Source organism: Chiloscyllium punctatum, chromosome 17, assembly GCF_047496795.1.
Source record: "Chiloscyllium punctatum isolate Juve2018m chromosome 17, sChiPun1.3, whole genome shotgun sequence".
NCBI classification, from domain to species: domain Eukaryota; kingdom Metazoa; phylum Chordata; class Chondrichthyes; order Orectolobiformes; family Hemiscylliidae; genus Chiloscyllium; species Chiloscyllium punctatum.
In genome coordinates, this window is record NC_092755.1 from 44657735 (window position 1) to 44681411 (window position 23677).

General features: G+C 42.5%; 1 protein-coding gene across 2 annotated transcripts in view; it reads right to left on the bottom strand.

The window, feature by feature from the left end:
• Positions 1-23677, bottom strand: part of LOC140487778 (tRNA (32-2'-O)-methyltransferase regulator THADA) — a 295012-nt gene that overhangs the window by 259131 nt on the left and 12204 nt on the right. For both annotated transcript variants that reach the window (XM_072587028.1, XM_072587029.1), the window contains exons 4-5: positions 23040-23185; positions 465-587 (exon numbers count right to left, since the gene is read on the bottom strand). In XM_072587028.1, coding sequence (XP_072443129.1) covers positions 465-587; positions 23040-23185 — 269 coding nt within the window. The remainder of the gene's footprint in view (positions 1-464; positions 588-23039; positions 23186-23677) is intronic.

The window sequence follows — 23677 nt, forward strand, 5'->3', positions numbered from 1 at the left end:
GAAACTTGCAGCCGGCACATATTTCCTTCTCTTCCTGCATTAAAACTCAAAGCTCGACTGCATGTCAGTGCTTTCTCTACATTATCTGACCAGCTTATGCTTGAGTAGCAGAAGGGGGTATCACCAGGAGAGCATATCCCCAATCCCACCCTCACGTACTCTGATGGAATCAGTCCTGTCCTGCTCCCCAGTATCACTCTGCCCTTCCCAATCCTGACTTCAGATTCTGTCTCCTTTTACTTGCTCACTCTAATTAAAGATTAGAGACACTTGTCGCTTTCATCCACTGAAACCTCTTAAGGAAAATATAACTCAATCTCTTTTATCAACTGAATCCTATCTCCATGTACAAGCCAACAACTAGACTACAATCCAGAGGAATGAAAATGGTCTCCAGTCTTCTGAATGCAGAGTAATGGACTGGGATGTACTGCAAACACATTGTAACCTTGGCAGTGACCTACCTGGCTCATGATGACTTGGAACAGAAATCCCACAATCCTTTGCAGAGCTTCTTTTCCACACTCCCCCCTCCATACAATGGCTCCAATATGTTTGGGTACAGCCTGGAAGATCTGAAGACAGATCTAGGAAGCCAGAATGGGTCATCAGACACATATAAACAAAGATGCAAATGTTTCTGACAATATTACAGCAAACTTAGATGATGTTTATTCTGACTAATTTCTGCCCTTAGAACTATTACACTGCTACCCTTCACTTGCATAAGACACTACAGTATTTTGCAAAAATACGCTTGTTCAAAAAACATCTAAAAGTACATTCCAAAATATTTCAAATTGGACATCATGAAAAACACAATAAAATATAACTTTTCTCCATTAAGCACAATGAATACCTCAATTCAATTGCAATCCCTGCTATGTTTAATACGTACATTAAGTGACAAGCATTCAATGGAGTTTGACAAGTTATTAACTCCTTGGACAGCAATCTTTCCTCATTGCACATCTTTAGTGGCTGTCCCCTCAGTATGCAGTGCTGGATCTTGGAATGGGCTTTTGTGCAACACTTGCTTGAGGACAACTCTTTGTGCTGGAAGGCCAGCCAGTTTCAGGGACACCACCTCCAGGTACAGTTGATATTTTTTCTGGTCTGTGTCCCCGTGAACAACCTGGAGAACATGCTTCTGCATCATAAGGCTGCTCAGGATGAACTCAACAAAACCAGTGCCTTATCTCCAGACATTCTTAGCAAAGGCACTCTCCAGAATGACCTCGTTCTGGAAGTCTCCCCAATAGGAAACAAAAATATTTAGTATCAAGACCATTGAAGATCTTACACACTGCAATTAAATCATACCCCATTCTTCTAAACCTCAGTGAAAACAAGTTCAGCTGGTCCAATTCATCGAAAAACTAAGTCAACCCACTCATTCCAGGTATTAATCTAGTAAACCTCCTCTGAACTGTCTCCAATGCATTTACATCTGTATTTAAATAAAGAGACTAAAACTGTACACAGTGTAGAAAATAGTTGTTTAAGATTGTTTCATGGGAGTAATACATCCATTTGGATTAAAGGACAGTTTCTTTACTAAGAGAGTAGTAGGGGATTGGAACACACTATCTGCAAAGTAGTAGACTCGCCAACTTTAAGGGCATTTAAATGGTCATTGGTTAAACATATGGATGAAAATGGAATAGTGTAGGATAGATAAGCTTCAGATTGGTTCCACAGGTTGGCACAAAATTGAGGGCTGAAGGGCCTGTACTGTGCTGTAATGTTCTACATTCTATGTAGTCTCATCAAAGCCTTGTACAATTTAAGCATAACATCTTTACCTTTATGCACAATTCCTCTTTCAATAAAGGACAGCATTCATAATTATTTGCTGAACATTCATACAAACTTGTTGTAATTCCTGGAGTGAACACCTAGATCCTTCTACACCTAGGAATTCTGCAGTTGTTCTCTGCTTTTTAATTATTCCTGCCAAAGTGAACAAAAGACATGATCCACTACTACTAATATCCTTACATACAGATAAAGGAGGACACCACTTCTACTGGGACAACACATCCATCCTAGGTCAGGCTAAACAGAGACACGCACAGGAATTCCTAGAGGCCCGGCATTTAAACCGGAACTCCATCAATAACCACATTGATTTGGACCCTAATTACCAACATCTGAGAAAAAGAATCAGAAATGATATTCCTCACCTTAACAGACCGAGATACATAAATAGAAAGTGGGACATAACACCAGTGCTTCACCAGAGGCTCACTGATGATGTTACCGAGCATGGTGATGAAACCAACCTTCCAGCTCAGTGAGCAAACTTACAATCTGAACCTCAACCTGAGTGACAAATCTTCTCAAAAATTGCAAACTTCACTTTTGTCCACTCACTCAATCTCATCTTGGAAGGTACACTCTTGGGGTTAAAAATTATATTTGGTCATGACAATGAGCAACTGAAGGAAAGTGGAAAAATAAATGAAATAAGTCTGCTGTAAAAAAAAACAAACTATTTTGGCTGGGAGGTATCCATGATTATCTGTAGGAACCATTCTTTTATGCAGTTAACACAGAGACACTTGGAGATTTTTTTCAACTGATGTTCTGCACAATGGAGTGTCTGGAAAAGTACTGAAAGTGCTATAAAATGACAATACAGCATGAACCAGAACAGTCCCACTCATTGAACTTTCAACATCAGACTGTGTTCATGGGACCAGGGCCATGGACTTTCCCTATAGGACTGGGATTCAATAGACCAATGCCACAGAATCAGAGATAGAACTCCAAATGTCAGCTATTCAAAGTTCCTACATGAAGACAAGGCAGTGAGACTCATTAGTTTGTACATGTGCCATCTATCAACCCCTCAGAAAACGAACAGGAAATGATATCACCACAAACCCCAGGAACCCCATCCAGGATAGAAATCGGGAGACAACAGCTTCGCTTCACTTGGAGGTCACCACTGATGATGTTGCCAGGTAATGAAACGTCTGGATAACAAACCTACAGCTCAGCGAGCAAACCTACATCCTAAACCTCAACCTGAGCTACAAACCTTGCAAAAATATACAAAGTAGTTTAAGGTAATAGATTCTCTCATGAGTTGATGGATATATTAGGTAGAGAAAGCTACTCAATTAGCTACATATTGACATGCATGTGTGTCCTTGCAAACATTTTGAACAATTTAAAGACCCCATGAGGTCCTTTAAGTCTAACAATACAGAAAAAGTGTCAAATGAAGTTTTCTGGTAAAGCTCAGGAATAAAAAAGGGGCAGTCACATTGCTCACAAATAGACAGAGGCAGTAGAGAAGCAAATATGTAGACAATTCACGGAAGTTTGCAAGAAAAGCAACAGGGTAATTATGTTAGGGGATTTCAACTACCCCAGTAAAACGGTTTAGAGGACTCAGATTTTTTTACTATATTGAGAAGAACTTTTCATAAAGACATGTGTACGGTCCTACAAGGGATGCTACAGCGCTGGACCTACTTCTGGGAATAAAGCCAGACAGGTGAATCAGATGATAATAATCTGTGAAGCTCTTGAGCAGTTTGATATAGAAATCCATGGATCCAAATAAGTTGTATTCCAGGCTGCTGTGGGAGATGAAGGAGGAAACTATAGAATCCCTGACCTAAAGTTTTATTTCCTCTTTGGCCACAGGGGAGGTGCCAGAGGACTGGAGGACAGCAAATATGTTTCCACGTTTCAAGAAGGGTGATAGAGATAGACCAGGGAACTACAGACTAATGAATCTCACATCTGTGGTTGGGAAACCTTTTGGAGAAAATTCTGAAGAAAATTAATTCCTATTTAGAGAGACAAGGTTTTATCAGAGATAATCAGCATGGCAGAGGGAGGTCATGCATAGCAAATTTGGTTGAACTTTTATAGGAAGTGACCAGATATGTAGGTTCTATGGATTCCAATAAAGCCTTTGACAAGATCCCACATGGAAAATTGATGAAGAACACAAAAGCACATGGGATTCAGGGTACTTTAGCAAGTTAGATCCAAGTTGAGTTCAGGACAAGAGCCAGAGTGTGATGTTTGAAGGCTGCTATGTGACTGGCGGCTGGTATCCAGTGACAGGCTACAGGAATGCCCTCTTGAAAGTGTCAATTGAACCCACCTCCTCCGCATTTCCAGACAGTGCATTCCTGATCGTAACTACTTGCTGTCCCTGCTCTATCCATGTCTCCAAAATGGCCACAACATCAAAGTCCCAGGTACCAACCCATGCTGCAAGTTCACCCACCTTATTCTAGATGCTCCTGGCGTTGAAGTAGACACACTTTAAACCAACTTCTTCCTTGCCGGTGCCATCTTGCATCCCTGAAACTTGATTTGGGACCTCTCTACTCTCAAACTACAATTTTGGTTCCCATCCCCCTGCTGGATTAGTTTAAACCCACCCCAATAGCCTTAGCGAATTCCACCCCCTCCCCCCAGGATATTGGTAGCCCTCTGGTTCAGATGAAGACCATCCTGCTTGTAGAGGTCCCACCTTCCCCCAGAAAGAGCCCAATTATCCAAGAATCCAAAACCCTCCCTCCTGCACCATCCCTGTAGCCACGTGTTCAACTCCTCTCTCTCCCTATTCCTCGCCTCACTAGCACGTGGCACGGGCAACAAACCAGAGATAACAACTCTGGTCGTCCTAGCTCTAAGCTCCCATCCTAGCTCCCTGAATTTCTGCCTTAAATCCCCATCTCTCTTCCTATCTACGTCGTTGGTGCCTATGTGGACCATGACTTGGGGCTGCTCTCCCTCCCCCTTAAGAATCCCAAAAACACGATCAGAGATATCACGAACCCTGGCACCTGGGAGGCAACATACCAACCATGAGTGTCTCTCATCCCTACAGAACCTCCTATCTGTCCCCCTAATTATGGAGTCCCCAATGACTACTGCTCTGCTCCTCTTCCCCCTTCCCTTCTGAGCAGCAGGGTGCCAGAGTCCTGTGACCCACTATGGCATATTTGCCTTTACTGGTCAGGGAAGTGAGTACAAGAGTCAGGATGTCATGTTGCAGCTTTATAAGACTTTGGTTAGGTCACGCTGAGCAGATTGTGCTCAATTCTGGTTGCCACATTACAGAAAGGATGTGGAGGCTTTGGACAGAGTGCAGTAGAGGTTTACCAGGGTATGAATTATAAGAAAGGCTAGAAAAACTTGGGTTACTTTCTCTAGAGCGGCGGAGGCTGAAGGGAGTCTATAAAATTATGAGACGCATAGATAGGGTTGACAGTCAGAATCATTGTGGATATGTTGTAACTATACCCACATCCACCACCTCCTCAGGAAGTTCATTCCATACAAGAACCATTGTGTGTGTAAAACAAATTGCCCCTCACATCTTTTTTTAAATCTCTCTCTCTTCACCTTAAAAATATACCCCTTGTCTTGAAAATTTGAACCCTCCCACCTCCCACTGCCTTAATACTAGGGGCATGCATTTAAGGTAAAAGAGGGAAAGTTCAAAGGGGATGTGTGGGGCAAGATTTTTACACAGAGTTTGGAACACCCTGCCAGGGATGGTGATGGAGACAGACACAATAGGGGGTGTTTAAGGGACTTTTAGAGAAGCACATGAGTATGCAAGGAATGGAGGGGTATGGACCAAGGGCAAGCAAAAGGGATTAGTTTAATTTGTCATCATGTTCAACGCAACATCGTGGGCTGAAGAGCTCATTTCTGTGCTGAACAGTTCTATGTTTTATCCTTCCTAAAATGTGGCATCCACTATAGTCCAACTGAAGGATAACTGTTTCTTATACAGGTACAGATTAACCTTGTACTCTGTTTCTGTTCGTAAAGTTGAGGATGATGTTTGTATCATTGGTTTACTTTTGACCCCCAATAGCTCAGCCATCTTTTCATGACTTATGCACAAATACACCCAGGTCTCTCTCTGCTTCTGCACATCTTTAGACCAGTGCCATTTACTTTAAACTGTGTATCCATGTACTTTCTACCAAAATATATTATATATCTTCGGCTTAATATTATCCTTCCAAAACTTTGCATTTCCGTGTGTTGAACATGATCTAACCACACACTCAATTTTTCTTTTATTTGCCTCAGAACTAAAGACAGGTAGAGTCATAGAGTCATACAGCACAGAAGTAGACCCTTCAGTCCAACCAGTCCACACCAACCACAATCCCAGACTAAACTATCCCAATTGCCTGGGCTTTGCCTATACCCCTCCAAAGTCTTTTTATTCATGAACTTACCCAAATGTCTTTTAAATGTTGTAACTATACCCACATCCACCACCTCCTCAGGAAGTTCATTCCATACAAGAACCACTGTATGTGTAAAAAAATTGCCCCTCATATCTTTTTTAAATCTCTCTCTCCTCACCTTAAAAAATATACCCCTTGTCTTGAAAATTCACACCCTAGGGAAAAGACACCTCCCACTGCCTTAACTATACCCCTCATTATTTTATAAACCTCTATAAGGTCACCCCTCAACACCCTACGCTCCAGTGAAAAAAGTCCCAGCCTATCCAGCCTCTCTTTATAACTGAAATCCTCTATTTCCAGCAAAACCTTGGTAAAACTCTTGTGAACCTTCTCCAGCTTAATAATATCCTTCTACGAATAGGGCAACCAGAAATGGACACAGTATTCCAGAAGAGGCCTCTCCGACGTCCTGTACAACCTCAACATAACCTCCAAATTCCTATACTCAAAGATCGGAGCAATGAAGGCAAGCATGCTAAATGCCTTCTTAGCCACCCTGTCTAGATATGACGCAAACTTCAAAGATTTATGTACCTGAACTCCTAGGTTTCTCTGTTTACAACATTACCCAAAGCCCTACTTTTAAGTGTAAAAGCCCCACTCTTGTTTGTTTTACCGTAATGCAATACCTCACATTTATCCAAATTAAACTGCCATTCTTCAGCCGATTGGCCCAATTAATCAAGATCGATTTGCAATCTTAGATAACCTACTACACTGTCCACTGTACCACCAACTTTGGTGCCATCCACAAACTTAGTAACCATGCCTTCTATATTCTCATCTAATCATTTATGTAAATGACAAACAAAAGTGAACCCAGCACCAATTCCCGTGGAACACTGCTGGTGACAGGCCTCCAGTCTGAAAAACAACCATCCTCATCACCCTCAGTCTCCTGCCATTATACCAAGTTTGTAACCAACTGGCAAGCTCACTCTGAATCCTCTGGGATGTAACTTTACGAATTAGTCTACGATGAGGAACCTTGGCAAAGGTTTTACTAAGGTCCAAGTAAACAATGTGTGTTGCTCTGCCCTGATCAATCTTCTTGGTTATTTCCTCAAAAAACTCAATCAAGTTTGTGAGAAACAATTTCCCTCGAAGAAAACTATGCTGACTATCCCTAGTCATTCCTTGCCTCTCCAAATGCACATAAATCCTATCTTTCAAAATCACCTCCAACAACATACCAACTACCAAAGTCAGACTCACAGCTCTATAATTCCCAGGTTCCTCCTTACAACCCTTCTTAATCAAAGGCACACTCTCCAGTCATCCAGCACCTCATCTGTAGTTATAGTTGATACAGATATTTCTGCAATTTTCTTCCTGACATCCCACAATGTCCTGGGATACACTAGATTAAGTCCTGGAGATTTATCTGCCTTTATATTTTCTAAGACCTCCAGCACTTCCTCTTCTGTAATGAGAATTGTTTTCAAAATGTCATTATTTATTTTCCTGAGTTCTCTATTCTCCATTCTTTCTCCACAGTAAAAATTGATGCAAAATATTCATTTATTATCTCTCCCATCTCCTGATGAGATGACATAAAGATGACCACTTTGAACTTCAAGAGGTCCTACTCTCTCCCTAGTTGCACTCTAGCTCTAATGTACTTGTTGAACCTCTTTTGATTAACCTTAATCTTAGGCTATGTCATATCCTCTCTTTGCCTTCCTGATTTCCCTCTTAAGAATGCCCTATACTCTTTACATTGTTCAAATGATTCATTTGAATCCAACTTTCTATATCTAACATATAATTCTTTTTTATTCTTGACTAAAACCTCAATATCTTTATTTATCCGTTATTCTTTAATCCTATCAGCCCTGTCTTTCACTTTAACAGGAACATAATGACCGTGAGCTCTTGTTATCACACCCCTGAAATCCTCCCATTTATCAGACATTCTTTAACTTGTGAATGATCTACTCCAATCAACTTTTGAAAGCTCTTTTCTCATGTCATTAAAATTTGCCTTATTCCAATTAAAAACTTTAACTTTTATGTAAGGCCTTTAACCTTTATCATAACTATTTTAAAACAAAGAGAATTATGATCACTAGACCCAAAGTATTTCCCTTCATTCACTTGCCTTGTCTTATTACTCAAGAGGTGAGGTTTTGTTCCTTCTCTAGGAGGAATATTTACATATTGATAAAGAAACTTTTTTTTGAATGCATTTAACAAATTCTTCACCATCCAAACCTTTAACACTATGGTAGTCCCAGTCAATGTTTGAAAAATTAAAATCATCCACTATCTGTGGCTCAGAAGGGAAGGGGACAGAATAGGAGAGCGATAGTGATAGGAGATTCAATGGTGATAGGAACAGACAGGAGATTCTGTGGTCACGAGCGAGACTCCAGGATGGTGTGTAGCCTCCCCAGGTGTCAGGGTCAGGAATGTCTCAGATTGAGTCTACAGGATTCTTAAGGGGGAGGGAGAGCAGCCAAAAGTCGAGGTACACATCAGTAGCAAGGCATACCTAGGAAAAGGAGGAGGACCTCAAAAGAGAATAGAGGGAGTTAGGTTGGAAGCTAAAAGGCAGGACGAGCAGAGAAGCAATCTCAGGATTGGTGAAGCTAGGAACAGAGAGCGAGTGCAGCTGAACACATGGCTGCAAGGCTTGTGTAGGAGGGGTGGCTTCAGATATGTGGATCATTGGGATACCTGCTGGGGAATGTGGGACCTGTATAAAAAGGATGGGTTGCACCTTAAGTGCAGGGACACCAATATCCTGGGCAGGAAGTTTGCCAGAGCTCTTCAGGAGGGTTAAAACCAGTTTGGCAGGGGGTTGGGGATCAGAGCTGCAGATCTGAGGATGGGGTAGCTAGTATTCAGCCAGATACGGCATGGAGAGAATCTATGAAAAAGCATAGGCAGTTGACAGGGCAAAGTTGCAGTCAGTATGATGGGTTGAAATGTGTCTATTTCAACACAAAAACAAATGTCAGGAATAAGGGTGATGAACTTAGAGCATGGATCAGTATTGGAACTATGATGTTGTGGCCATTACAAGAGACTTGGATATCACAGGGGCAAGAATGGTTGTTGGATGTATCAGGTTTAGATGTTTCATATAGTAACTATAGGCCAGTGAGTCTCACTTCTGTTGTGGGCAAAGTCTTAGAGAGAATTGTAAGGGATAGGATTTATGCACATCTGGATAAGAATAATGTGATCAAGGATAGTCAGCATGGTTTTGTGAAGGGCAGGTCGTGCCTCACAAACCTTATTGAATTCTTTGAGAAGGTGACTAAGGAGGTAGATGAGGGGAAAGCGGTAGATGTGGTATATATGGATTTTAGTAAGGCGTTTGATAAGGTCCCCCATGGTAGGCTACTGCAGAAAATACAGAGATATGGCATTGAGGGTGAGTTGGAGGTTTGGATTAGGAATTGGCTGGCTGGAAGAAGACAGAGGGTAGTAGTTGATGGCAAAGGTTCATCTTGGAGTGCCGTCACTAGCGGTGTTCCGCAAGGATCTGTTTTGGGACCATTGCTGTTTGTCATTTTTATAAATGACCTGGAGGAAGGGTTAGAAGGTTGGGTGAGCAAGTTTGCGGATGATACGAAAGTCGGAGGAGTTGTAGACAGTGAGGAAGGATGTGGCAGGTTACAGCGGGATATAGAGAAGCTGCAGAGCTGGGCAGAAAGGTGGCAAATGGAGTTCAATGTAGCTAAGTGTGAGGTGATTCACTTTGGTAAGAGTAACAAAAAGATGGGGTACTGGGCTAATGGTCGGATACCTGGTAGTGTGGAAGAGCAGAGGGATCTTGGTGTCCATGTACACAGATCTCTGAAAGTTGCCACCCAGGTAAATAGTGCAGTGAAGAAGGCATATGGCGTACTGGCTTTTATTGGTAGAGGAATTGAGTTCCGGAGTCCTGAGGTCATGCTGCAGTTGTATAAGACTCTGGTGCGGCCGCATCTGGAATATTGTGTGCAGTTTTGGTCGCCATACTATAGGAAGGATGTGGAGGCACTGGAACGGGTGCAGAGGAAGTTTACCAGGATGTTGCCTGGTATGGTAGGAAGATCCTATGAGGAAAGGCTGAGGCACTTGGGGTTGTTTTCATTGGAGAAAAGAAGGTTTAGGGGTGACTTGATAGAGGTGTACAAGATGATTAGGGGGTTAGATAGGGTTGACAGTGAGAACCTTTTTCCACGTATGGAGTCAGCTATTACAAGGGGGCATAGCTTTAAATTAAGGGGGGGTAGATATAGGACTGATGTTAGGGGTAGGTTCTTCACTCAGCGAGTCGTAAGTTCATGGAATGCCCTGCCAGTAGCAGTGGTGGACTCTCCCTCTTTATGGGTATTTAAGCGGGCATTGGATAGGTATATGGAGGATAGTGGGTTAGTGTAGGTTAGGTGGGCTTTGATCGGCGCAACATCGAGGGCCGAAGGGCCTGTACTGCGCTGTATTCTTCTATGTTCTATGTTCTATGTTCAAGAGACATGGTTGTGGGGGGAGTTAAAAGAGGAGAAGGCGTGGCATTGCTCATCAAGGATAGTGTCACAGCTGCCGAAAGGAGATCATTGAGGAGGGCTTGTCCACTGAGTCAGTACGGGTGGAAGTCAGAAACAGGAAGTGAGCAGTCACTTCTACAAATCCCTCAATGGCAACAGAGACACGGAGGAGCAGACTGGAAGGCAGATTTTGAAAAGGTGCAGAACGAACAGGGCTGTTGTCATGGGTGACTTCAAATTTCCTAACATTGATTGGAACCTCCTCAGTTCAAATAATTTGGATGGAACATTTTTTATCAGGTGTATCCAGGAAGGATTCCTGACTCAATATGTAGATAGGCCAACTAGAGGGAAGGCCATATTGGATTTGGTGCTTGGCATCGGACCAGGCCTGGTGTCAGATCTCTCAGTGGGAGGGCATTTCGGTGATAGTGATCACAGCTTCCTAACTTTTACTATAGTCATGGAGAAGGATAGAAGTAGACAATATGGAAAAGTATTTAATTGGCGGAGGGTGAATTACAATGTTATTCGGCAGGAACTGGGTTGTTTGGGAGCACTTGCTGATAGTACTAGACAGGTTTGTCCCACAGAGGCAAGGAAGGGATGGTGGGTTGAAGGAACCTTGGGTGACAAAAGAGGTGGAACATATACTTAAGAGGGAGAAGGAAGCTTACATAAGGTTGAGGAGGCAAGGATCAGACAGGGCTCTAGAGGGTTACAAGGTAACCAAGCAGGAACTGAAGAATGGAATTAGAAGAGCTAGAAGTAGGGCATGAAAAAGCTTTAGTGGGTAGGATTAAGGAAAACCCCAAGGCATTCTACACATATGTGAAGAACAAGAGAATAGCCAGAGTGAGGGTAGGGCCAATCAGAGATAGTGGAGGAAACTTGTGCCTGGAGTCAGAGGAGGTCCTTAATGAATATCTTGCTTCAGTATTCACCAGTGAGAGAGACCTTGTTGTTTATGAGGACAGTGTGAAACAGGCTGATACGCTTGAATAGGATGATAGTAATAAGGAAGATGTGCTGAAAACTTTGAAACACGTAAGGATAGGTAAGCCCCCTGGACCAGACAGGATATAACCAAGGTTACTACAGGAAGCGAGGGAAGAGACTGCTGCATCTTTGGTGATGATCTTTCTGTCCTCACTAGGCGGTTAGAGTAGAGTGTGTGGAGCTGGGCTTCCTGATGAAGGGCTTTTACCCAAAACATCAATTCTCTTGCTCTTCCGATGCTGCCTGCTCTGTTGTGCTTTTCTAGCACTACACTCTTTGCGTCATCACTGTCCATTGGAGTAGCACCAGATGATTGGAGGATGGCAAATATTATTTTCTTGACCAAGAAAGGGAATAGGAATAATCCTAGGATTTACAGGCCAGTTAGTCTTATGTCTGTGATGGACAAATTATTGGAGAGGATTCTGAGAGATAGAACTTATGATTATTTGGTAAACCATAGTTTGATTAGAGATAGTCAGCATGGCTTTGAGAGGGGCAAATCATGCCTCACAAGCCTTATTGAATTCTTTGAGGATGTGACAAAAACATTAGATTACTTTACAGTGTGGAAACAGGCCCTTCGGCCCAACAAGTCCACACTGACCCACTGAAGCGCAACCCACCCATTCCCCTACATTTACCCCTTTACCTAACACTACGGGCAATTTAGCATGGCCAATTCACCTGACCTGCACATCTTTGGACTGTAGGAGGAAACCGGAGCACGCGGAGGAAACCCATGCACACACGGGGAGAATGTGCAAACTCCACACAGTCAGTCGCCTGGGTCAGGAATTGAACCTGGGTCTCTGGCGTTGTGAGGCAGCAGTGCTAACCACTGTGTCACCGTGCCGCCCACACATTGATGAAGGTGGAGCAGTGGATGTGGTGTATTTGGATTTTAGCAAGGTTCCCCATGGTAGGCTCATTCAGAAAGTAAGAAGGCATGGGATACAGGGAAATGTGGCTGTCTGGATACAGAATTGGCTGGCCCATAAGAAAATAGAGGATGGGTAGTAGATGAAAAGTGTTCAGCCTGGAGCTCGGTGATCAGTGATGTTCCGCAGGGATCTGTTCTGGGACCTTTGCTCTTTGTGATTTTTATAAATGATTTGGATGAGGAAGTAGAAGGGTGGGTTAGTAAGTTTGCCCATGACGCCAAAGTGGAGTGGTGGAGAGGGTGGAAGGCTGTTATAGGTTGCAGTGGGGCATTGACAGGATGCAGAACTAGGCTGATAAGTGGCAGTTCGAGTTCAACCTGGAAAAGTGTGAAGTGATTCATTTTGGAAGATGGAATTTGAAAGCAGATTACAGAGTTAAAGGCAGGATTTTTGGCAGTGTGGAGAAACAGAGGGATCTTGAGGTGCATAGATCCTTCAAATTTGCCACCCAAGTTGATAGGGCTGTAAAGAAGACGTATGGTGTGTTGGCTTTCATTAGCTGGGGGACTGAGTTTAAGAGCCTTGAGGTTATGCTGCAGCTCTACAGAGCCTGGGTAGACCACACTTGGAATAATGTGTTCAGATCTGATCGCCTCATTTTAGGAAGGATATGGAAGCTTTCAAGGGGTTGCAGAGGAGATTTACCAGTATGCTGCCTGTACTGGAGGGCATGTCTTATGAAGAAAGATTGAAGGAGCTGAGGCTTTTCTCATTGGATCAAAGAAGGGTGAGAGACAACTTGATAGAGGTGTACAAGATGCTAAGAGGCATAGATAGAATGATTCATCAGAGACTTTTTCCCAGAACAGAAAAGTCTATCATGAGGTGGTATAATTTTAAAGTGAATGGAGGAAGGTTTAGGGGAGATGTTACAGGTCAGTTCTTTACACAGAGTTGTGGCTGTGTGGAACGTATTGCCGACAGTGGTGGTAGAGTCAGATATATCAGGGGCATTTAAGCGACTCTTAGATAGGCACATGGATGACAAAAAAATGAAGGGAATGTAGGCTTGGAAACATAATGCAGGTTAATTACTGTTCTCAGCGAACTACATCCTGTGCTCAAGATCTGGCAGCTAGTTGAATGTTGAATTAGTTAATCAAGGGAGGGCTGGTGCTAACCAAACACCCACAGAGAATGTTGGAAAAAAAGGGGGAAAAAATAGAGTGAATTGATGTGCTGAATGGTTCTGGGCAGGAGGCAGTTTGCTTTAAAGCTCCCAGACTGGGGCTGTACTTTTCCGTGTTGTCCTGTCTAGTTATTCTCCAGTTACTTGTTGAAAGTTTTCAGAAAAAGAATCCCAGAATATAATAAATCAAAGTCTCCAGGGGTCTGTGGAAGCTGCAATGACCAGTGACTTTGGAATTCCAACATGATATCCAGCAACTACCAGTAATATGATCCATCCTCCAAAGATTTCATGGAAGCCTGAAGTCTATTGTTGAATCAGTTATTGAACTGGCAAGTTCTTATATATTCTTCCTTAATTTATCTTTTAGCTGTGTCTGTCTGTTGGTCGGTGTATGAATTTGTGAATAAAGAAAACTGAGTTTAAATCATAGATATTAATTAGGATATCTTGTAGTTTATCTGTGTTCTGCTAAAGTTATATTCTTAATAAGAAATTGATAATTTTTGTTTAAATTGGTGTCTAAGATCTGTCCTTTGAAAAATCTGGAGGCACGGAACAATAGAGCAATTTTGAGAGTCATTGAAACTGTGTTGCAAATCTAGTGATAGTGAAGCTGAGGTGGTTTGGTTTGCCATCCCAGTGTCTTAAAATATTGCTTATGCAGCTGCCATAACACTGATCAGATAAGATAAGAACTTTTATAAGTGAACCAGCCACCCAGTGTGTTTTGCAAATCAATGAAAGCATCCAGAGAAGGAAGGTTGAGAAGAAACCTTCTGATCAGCAAGAACCAGCTCAACAGACTCTATTAACAAAGACGACTGAACTACTTTCCCAGTTTTCCCTCCATCCATATTTTTTCTTCAACATTTACATCTATATGTGGGAGAGAGGGGGAGTTTACAAGGGAATCTGAATTATATGCCGAAGGCTTACAATTGTTTGCCTGTAGCTAGAGTCTAATTATTTGTAATAACTAACAATTCTTGTTAAGTACAGAAACTTGGTCTGTGCTTTCTATCAACCTAAACGTAGAAATCAAGTAAACTGGGGAATCTTTGTGTCTCTGTTCAAATGTCTTTGACTTCTGTGATGACTCCTATTCTAGCAATACTGGGACTTGATTTTTCGCATGCTTTCCCGGTAAACTGTGATAATGTTCATTCCTGCACATGAGATACATGGACCACGTAATCACAGAGTCATAGAAATGTCCAGCATGGAAACAGATCCTTCAGTCCAACTCATCCATGCTGACCAGATATCCCAACCCAATCTCGTCCCAGCTGCCAGCACCTGGCCCATATCCCTGCAAACCCTTCCTATTCAAATACTCATCCAGATGCCTTTTAAATGTTACACTGGTATTAGCATCCTCCACTTCCTCTGGCAGCTCATTCCATACACGTACCACTCTCTGCATGAAAAAGTTGCCCCTTAGGTCTCTTTTATATCTTTCCCCTCTCACCCTAAGCCTTTGCCCTCTAGTTCTAGACTCCCCCACCTCAGGGAAAAGACTTTGCCTATTAATCCTATCCATGCCCATTATGATTTTATAAACCTTGTAAGGTCATCCTTCAGCCTCCGATGCTCCAGGGAAAACTGCCCTAGCCTATTCAACCTCTCCCTAAAATACTTTGACATTTGATTCTGCTTGCAATAAATGATAACATTCCATCAATCAGTTTTCTTAAATACTTGCTATAGCTGCATTTAGTCTTTTGCAATTTATTCCTTTGAGTAATATGCTTCTTTTATATTCTTCCTAACAAAATGGACAATTTCACATTTTCCCACATTGTATCCCATTTGCTAAAGCTTTGCCCACTCACTGAAATAATGTATATCCTTTTGAAACCCCTTAATGTCTTCCGCACAACTTACTTCCCCACCCATCTTTGCATTATCAGCAAATTTTTACAACCATTCCTTCCTCCCTAAATCTAAGTTATTTATATCTACTGTAAAAAGTGGAGACCGTGCACTGATCCCTGCAGTTCACCACTCATGAAATAAGACTACAATAGCAACTTAAAAAAAGGGAATTGCATTTAAAATTTAAAAAGGAAAATTTGTAGAAGTAAGTCAGAGGAGCGAGGGAATAGGAGTAATTACGAGCTCTTATATAAAAAAACAGTGGAGGCATTTTGGGCAGAATTGCCTTCTGGGCTGATATCACTTCTACTTAACATCATTTTGTCTGTACACCCAAAGATAGCATTAGGTTACACAACAAAATGCTCAAGCCCAGACTACGTACCACTTAGTAATGAATTCAAAAGAAATATCGTAACCAGCAAAACAAAAATCATTTTGGGAAATTAGTTTGCAATTGGCAAAATCCATTTCACAGAATCAGAGAAGTGTTGTGACACAGGAGACTATTCAGCCCACCATGCCTGCACTAGCTCATTAAACAAGCATCATTGCCTCGTGCCAAACTCCGACTTTCTCCCTATTCCTTTGGACATTGATTATTTGGCTGAGAGCAATGTATGCCCACTTGGAGGCCTCAATTAAACCTGTCTCCACCATACTTAATTCAATGACCTACAACTTGCCTGACAAATCTGCTGTGTGGCACTGTATCAAATGGCTTCTGAAAGTCCATGGACACCATATCAACAGCACTACCTTCCTTAAGCCTTTTTCTTAGCTCTTCAAAAACCTCCACAATTATTTAAACATGATTTCCCTTTAGAAATCCATGCTGACTCTTCCTAATCAACCATTTTTTTTCAACATAACTATTATTTCCATCCTAAATAATTGTTTCTAGAAGCTTCCCCACACACGAAAGTTAAACTGACTAGTCTGTGACTGCTGGGCTTATACTTATGTTTCTTGAACAAAGCAATAACATTTGCAACTTTCCAGCTTTTAGCCTCCCTCAAGGCAAGTGAAGACAGTGTCCTTGTAATTTCTTCACTTTCTTCAAAACTTCCATCACGAGCCCAGATTCTATTAATTTCAAAAGGTAAGCAACCTGACATTAAACACGTTGATGAACAAACTGAGTGTCCATTATCTTATATAAAAGTACAAATAAGACCATAAGACCATAAGACATAGGAGTGGAAGTAAGGCCATTCGGCCCATCGAGTCCACTCCACCACTTAATCATGGCTGATGGGCATTTCAACTCCACTTACCCACATTCTCCCCGTCGCCCTTAATTCCTTGTGACATCAAGAATTTATCAATCTAAATAATGTGCATGTATAATTAAATGTGCATATTAGATGCCTTCATTTCAAGCATATATTAGAGACTTGCCTGGGTTCCAGTAACACTAGGGTCTATAACCATTATTGACAAATGAAGTGTTGGGAGAGATCCTGCTCCTACCTTCAGCCCATTCCTTGCAGGAGTGTAATATCCTCCCAATCTGTTGCAGATTTGTGTGGCCAGTGTTTCAGTTTTGATCAACTACCTCAGCAAAGGGACGACACAAATGTAAAGGTGCAGTGTTACAGAAAAGGGGAGTTCCCTCATATTGCAGGAGAGTGAAATGGTTAAGTGAATATTAATAGGGGGTTATTGGGAGAACCTGTGAGAGAATTACTGCAAAAGAAAAGGTTGATTGAGGTTCCAACAAAACGCCGCATGGAAAATCCATGAGGTTACATGTACTGATCTTCCTTTCTGCAATGCCCTTGAGCCAGAAAAATCATCTTGGTTTGTTGAGTGCCAACACATTTAGGAACTTTGCCTCTGAAACTACTGATACATTTGTGATCTTAGCTTTTGAGAGCAGAATATAATGCAAACAATGAAGGAGAAAGTTGACCTTTCCTGGTAACTATAAATCATCTGTACAAAGGACATTGGCATCAAACCAACATCCCAAGTACCAGTTTGACGGTATTTCATATCCAGTTCCTGCTCATTTTTCCCAAATTATTGAAAATAACAAGTGCAAGGTTATTTGTTTCTTTGAAAGGGATACAAAGGATCCCACAACAGTATTTGAAAGAGTGGGAGTTATCCTCTCTGTCCTGGCCAATTATTATCCTTTGATCACCATCAGTTTATCTTGGCATTATCACATTGCTGTTTGTGTGATCTTGCAGTGCATTCCAACACATTAAAAACCAACCATTCTCAATGAAAGAAAGCTCAATATTTCATACAAAAAGGAAACCATGGTGAAATAGTGGTTTTGAATGATGGCTAAAGGCTTTTCCCTGCAGCAGTTTATATCAAAGTAAGCAGACAAATTAGAAAAAACTTGATTAATGTTGAGCATTTGATGGACAGTTTACTCTCCTAAATCACTCGGGATCAAAAAAATCCCAGCTGGAGCCAATAATCCAGGTGCATGTGAAGAACAATTACTATGCAAGCATTTGTGCCCTTTCTCTCTGCCCCTCTCGAGAGATCATCAGCCCTCATTGCTGACACTGCTGGTTTCAGTGATCTATGCACTAATATTCCCAAATCCGTTGCTTATGGTGTATCCTGTAGCCTAGAGCTATAAAGGTCACAATCCCACTGTTGGTTTTCCTACAGTGTACTTTGCCTTTGTCTACATTAAACACAATTAGCTGCTCTTCAGCCACCTTTTATCTTCACATCTTTATATTTATTTTGCCCATTCTCAGGTGTTTCAACCCTGCCATCTTCAAACTTACACAACTTTGTTAATGGCCCCAATTCCAAATGATTTGTATATTCAGCACTGACGCCTATCCTATTCGATGTCACTTGTGCTTTAGCCAATTTTCAGTTCCCTGAGAAGTCTGTATCCTTTAACCATGCAAGGGAATTGCTTCCGTGGCATAGGATGAAATACCTTGCTTAAAATCAGAATATTGCACATTTACAGAACCTGTTGTAACGAAAGTCCTCATTCCTTCAAAGCTCAGCTTTTAGCTCCAATGTCAAGAGATTTCCTTCTTCATTACCTCAAGATTCTTTTCTCTTCTTAACCAATAAACATCTAAGATAAAAATCACACAACACCAAGCTACAGTCCAACAGGTTGAACTGGAAACACACCAGCCCCCGGAGCAACGATCCCCCACCAGGTGATTGAATCACCTGATCACCTGATGAATCACCTGATGAAGGAGCGTTGCCCCGAAAGCCAGTGATTCCCCAACCAAACCTGCTGGACCACAACCTGGTGTTGTGTGATTTTTAACTTTGCATACCCCAGTCCAAAACCGTCATCTCCAAATAACAAACACCTATGCAGCTTGCTAGTCTGTCTCTATACCCTCAATTTGAGGAGTGAGATAAGATTAGCTTCTACTTTTTAATGTTTCAAAAGTTAATGCTAGAAGTTTGCTGACCTTTTGTTCCACCTTGATTTAATCTTATCAGAAAAGTGTTTCTGAAATCACAATTTCTTTGAGTACTTTGTCCATTCTTTCCCTGACCACTACCCCTTCCTCACTCAAAGCAGGGATAACAATCCTGTACATTCTCAAATAAACACCCAAAAGGGATTGTCAAGAGATGAAACCAAACAAAGGGAGTCCAGTAATCTGCGAACACTGAGTTAGTATTTGCCCTATATGCAATCACATAGTCTGAACTCATCTACAGACTATAACTACAGTCAATAAGTACTTTTTGTTATGTAATGCATGTGAGAATTCTGAGGATGAATAAAAGGAAGGGACTATGCCTGTCTCTTTGTTGGCTATGTAGAACAGTACATCTTCCGTAGTTACACCAGCACCACTCCCCATCTCTTCCTCCGCTACATTGATGACTGCATTGGCGCCAGCTCATGCTCCCGCGAGGAGATTGAGCAATTCATCAACTTCACCAACACATTCCACCCCGACCTTAAATTCACCTGGACCAGCTCTGACACCTCCCTCCCCTTCCTGGACCTCTCCATCTCCATTAATGGTGACCGACTGGACACTGACATTCTTTACAAACCCACCGACTTCCACAGCTACCTGGAATATAATTCTTCACACCCTACCTCCTGCAAAAATGCCAACCCGTATTCCCAATTCCTCCGCCTCCGTCGTATCTGCTCCCAGGAGGACCAGTTCCACCACAGAACACACCAAATGGCCTCCTTCTTTCGAGACCGCAATTTCCCTTCCCACGTGGTTAAAGATGCCATCCAATGCATCTCGTCCACATCCCGCACCTCCGCCCTCAAACCCCACCCCTCCAACTGTAACAAGGACAGAACCCCCCTGGTGCTCACCTTCCACCCTACCAACCTTCGCATAAACCACATCATCTGAAGACATTTCCGTCACCTTCAAACGGACCCCACCATCAGGGATATATTCCCCTCCCCATCCTTTTTCACCTTCCATAAAGACCGTTCCTCCGTGACTACCTGGTCAGGTCCACAACCCCCCAACAAACCACCCTCCCGTCCTGGCACCTTCCCCCGCCATCATAGGAATTGCAAAACCTGCACCCACACCTCCTCCCTCACCTCCATCCAAGGCCCCAAAGGAGCCTTCCACATCCATCAAAGTTTTACCTGCACATCCACTAATATCATTTATCGTATCTGTTGCTCCAGATGCGGTCTCCTCTACAATGGGGAGACTGGATGCCTCCTCGCAGAGCGCTTTAGGGAACATCTCCGGGACACCCGCACCAATCAACCACACCGCCCTGTGGCCCAACATTTCAACTCCCCCTCCCACTCTGCTGAGGACATGGAGGTCCTGGGCCTCCTCCACCGCTGCTCCCTCACCACCTGATGCCTGAAGGAAGAACGCCTTATCTTCCACCTTGGAACACTTCAACCCCAGGGCATCAAAGTGGATTTCACCAGTTTCCTCGTTTCCCCTCCCCCCACCTTGCCCTACTTCCAACCTTCCAGCTCAGCACTGTCCCCATGACCTGTCCTACCTGCCTATCTTCCTTCCCACCTATCCACTCCACCCTCCTCTCTGACCTATCATCTTCATCCCCACCCCCATTCACCCATTGTACTCTTTGCTACCTTCCCCCACCCTCCTCTCTGACCTATCACCTCCATCCCCACCCTCACTCACCTATTGTACTCTATGCTACTTTCTCCCCACCCCATCTCCTCTCATTTATCTCTCCACTCTGCAGGCACCCTGCCTCTATTCCTGATGAATGGCTTTTGCCCGAAACGTCGATTTTCCTGCTCCTCGGATGCTGCCTGACCTGCTGTGCTTTTCCAGCACTACTCTAATCTAGATTCCAATCCAGAGACCTAATGATGGCTTACAATGAAGCACAGCCATTGTTTTTCTCTGGTTGGATCTATGCTAGTGTAACAGAGGAACAGCGTCAACAATTGCTTCAAAACAAAATATTGTAATGGGAAAGAGGCAGTCTTATCAGAATCATTTACCACTGAAGGCCATTCATGCTATTGAGTCTGTATGTCTGTCATCAAATTTAAGGTCAAAGTTTTCTTACCTGATGCCAAAAATTGTGCTAAGAAGGCATTTGGTGAAGGAGCAGGTGCTATGGGAACTGGGTCTGACTTCAATATAGGACCTAATTTCTGGAGCTGTTTAGGATGCGGCCTATATCCAAGCCCTGGAAAAGTGCCAGCTTTTGGTACAGCAAAAGGTGTAGAAACATTTGGTGGCTGCATAATAACATTACAAGGCACTCCTTGTAGTTTTGTGGCAAGATGAAGATTCTGATTTTGGGTGAATGTAGTAGCAGCAGGAATTTGTGTAAACATAGATGAGGCAGGATGAGTAATCGCTGGTGATGGTGCTGGTGAAGCAGGCAAAGTAAACTTCTGATCCTCTGGTCTTACGAACAACTGGGTATTCAGAGACTGGTCAGAAGGTTCTTCAGACTTGACTGTTTCTGGTTGCTGGGTTTGGGGAGTCTGAGATGTTGGTGCAGCAGATGGAAACAGTAGCAAAAACGCCCGCTGGTTGTTTAGTGCTGTCTGTGGACGAAACTCTTGACTCTGAGGAAAAGCCGTGAAATTTGAACTACTATTACCATTGCTGGTATTAACATGATCCATCACTGGACCAAGAGATGCTCCTCCTCAATGTTAACTGACAACACCGTGCCAGTTAGATGGTTAGCCGGCATGATCATGGAATGGTTATTTTTAGAATTGTGCCATTCATTATTTACTGCCTCACCTCATTCTTCCTGCAAAAATGAATCATTTCAGATTCGGTGTATTAAATTTCATCCGCCCCAATTCCATCCATTCCACCAGCACATGTCTATGTCTTCCCAGTTTTAACCATCTATGAAATTATAATCCCTGGCAACACAATCTAGATCATTAATGTTGATAAGGAAAAGTTGAAGTCCTGACCCTAACTCCTGGAAACATTGCAAGAAACCTTCCTACAGTCTGAAAAACAACTGTTCACCAGTACTATCTGTTTCCTGTCACTGTGCCAATTCCAATTTGTGATTTGGAGATGCCGGTGTTGGACTGGGGTGTACAAAGTTAAAAATCACACATCACCAGATTATAGTCCAACAGGTTTAATTGGAAGCACACTAGCTTTAGGAGCGACGCTCCTTCATCAGGTGATGAAGGAGCGTCGCTCCAAAAGCTAGTGTGCTTCCAATTAAATCTGTTGGATTATAACCTGGCGTTGAAAATGTGTTGCTGGAAAAGCGCAGCAGGTCAGGCAGCGTCCAAGGAGCAGGAGAATCGACGTTTCGGGCATAAGTGTTGTGTGATTTTTAAATTCCAATTTGGACTGCTACTGACCTTCTTGTTCCATAACCACTAACCTTTGCTGGCAAGTGTATTATATGGCATTCTATCAAATGGTTTCATGTCCACCACATCAAACATTCTCCTCAAACACTCTTGGTTGGTTCATCAAAAAACTGAAGAAAAATAGTTAAACATTTGACTTTAGAAAAATCCAGTCATCCCTGAACAAATCTGCATTTGCTTGAGGGTTATTTTTATCCCAAAGTATAATCATTTCTAGAAGCTTCTCCACGACCAGGGTGAAACTGGCTGGCTTGGAGTTTTTGGACATATGCTTGCATCCTCTTTTGAATAAAAGGTGTAACATTTGGATTATAACTTTACTAATACAATGAATAAAATAAATCTTAGAAACATTAAAAACATGACCTTTAACTGTTAATTCAAGAGTGCCCCTGCAGATGGTGGTGAGAGTCTACATTCCACCTCAGGCACATTGACAACCAACATTGCTTGGAGACTGCTCATCATGAGAGAGGTCTCAACACGACAAACCGGTCCATTAAACTACAGCAAACACATCATAAAGGATAAGCAATGGAAATGCCTCACCTTGACAGTCAGTTGACTCCAGTCTCTGTTGCCTATGCTCTCGGACTCCAACAGGTGACTAAGGGTGTCAGACACTCTGTTTAACAGCAGTTCAAGGTGATCAGTACAGGTAAACCAGCCCACATGCTTCTCCACACAAGCACTGACTGAAAGAATGACAAAACGTCCAAGTTACTGCCAGTTACAGTCAATCACTTCGCCCGCATGAGGATTAACTGCGCAGTTTAATAAAAAGAGACAAACAACTCCCTGGAATAATGGGATTACTGGAATCAACTATAACAAAACCTCATAAAAGTCCAACAGATAGCCACTCTGGAATGCAGCATAGATTCACACCAAAATGGCTAAAGACTCAGAATAGAGTGTGTAGCCAGCCCAGGACATCAGGAATGAGAAATTACAAATTAATTTTAAAAATGGGGGCGTAGGAAGGAAGAGCACAGGGTCAGGCATTCCACTTTCATCTCTTGCATTGGGTTCAAGTTCAGCCCAAGCCAACATAACAAACTCTCCTCTGGCTGCAATCTGAAGTAAATATCAGCCACTTTCGATATAGTTCTTGCACAGAACTGGCAAAAAATAGCAGAGTCAGAACTGAAAATGATTTACACTGAGACAGTGCAGGGCAGTTAAAT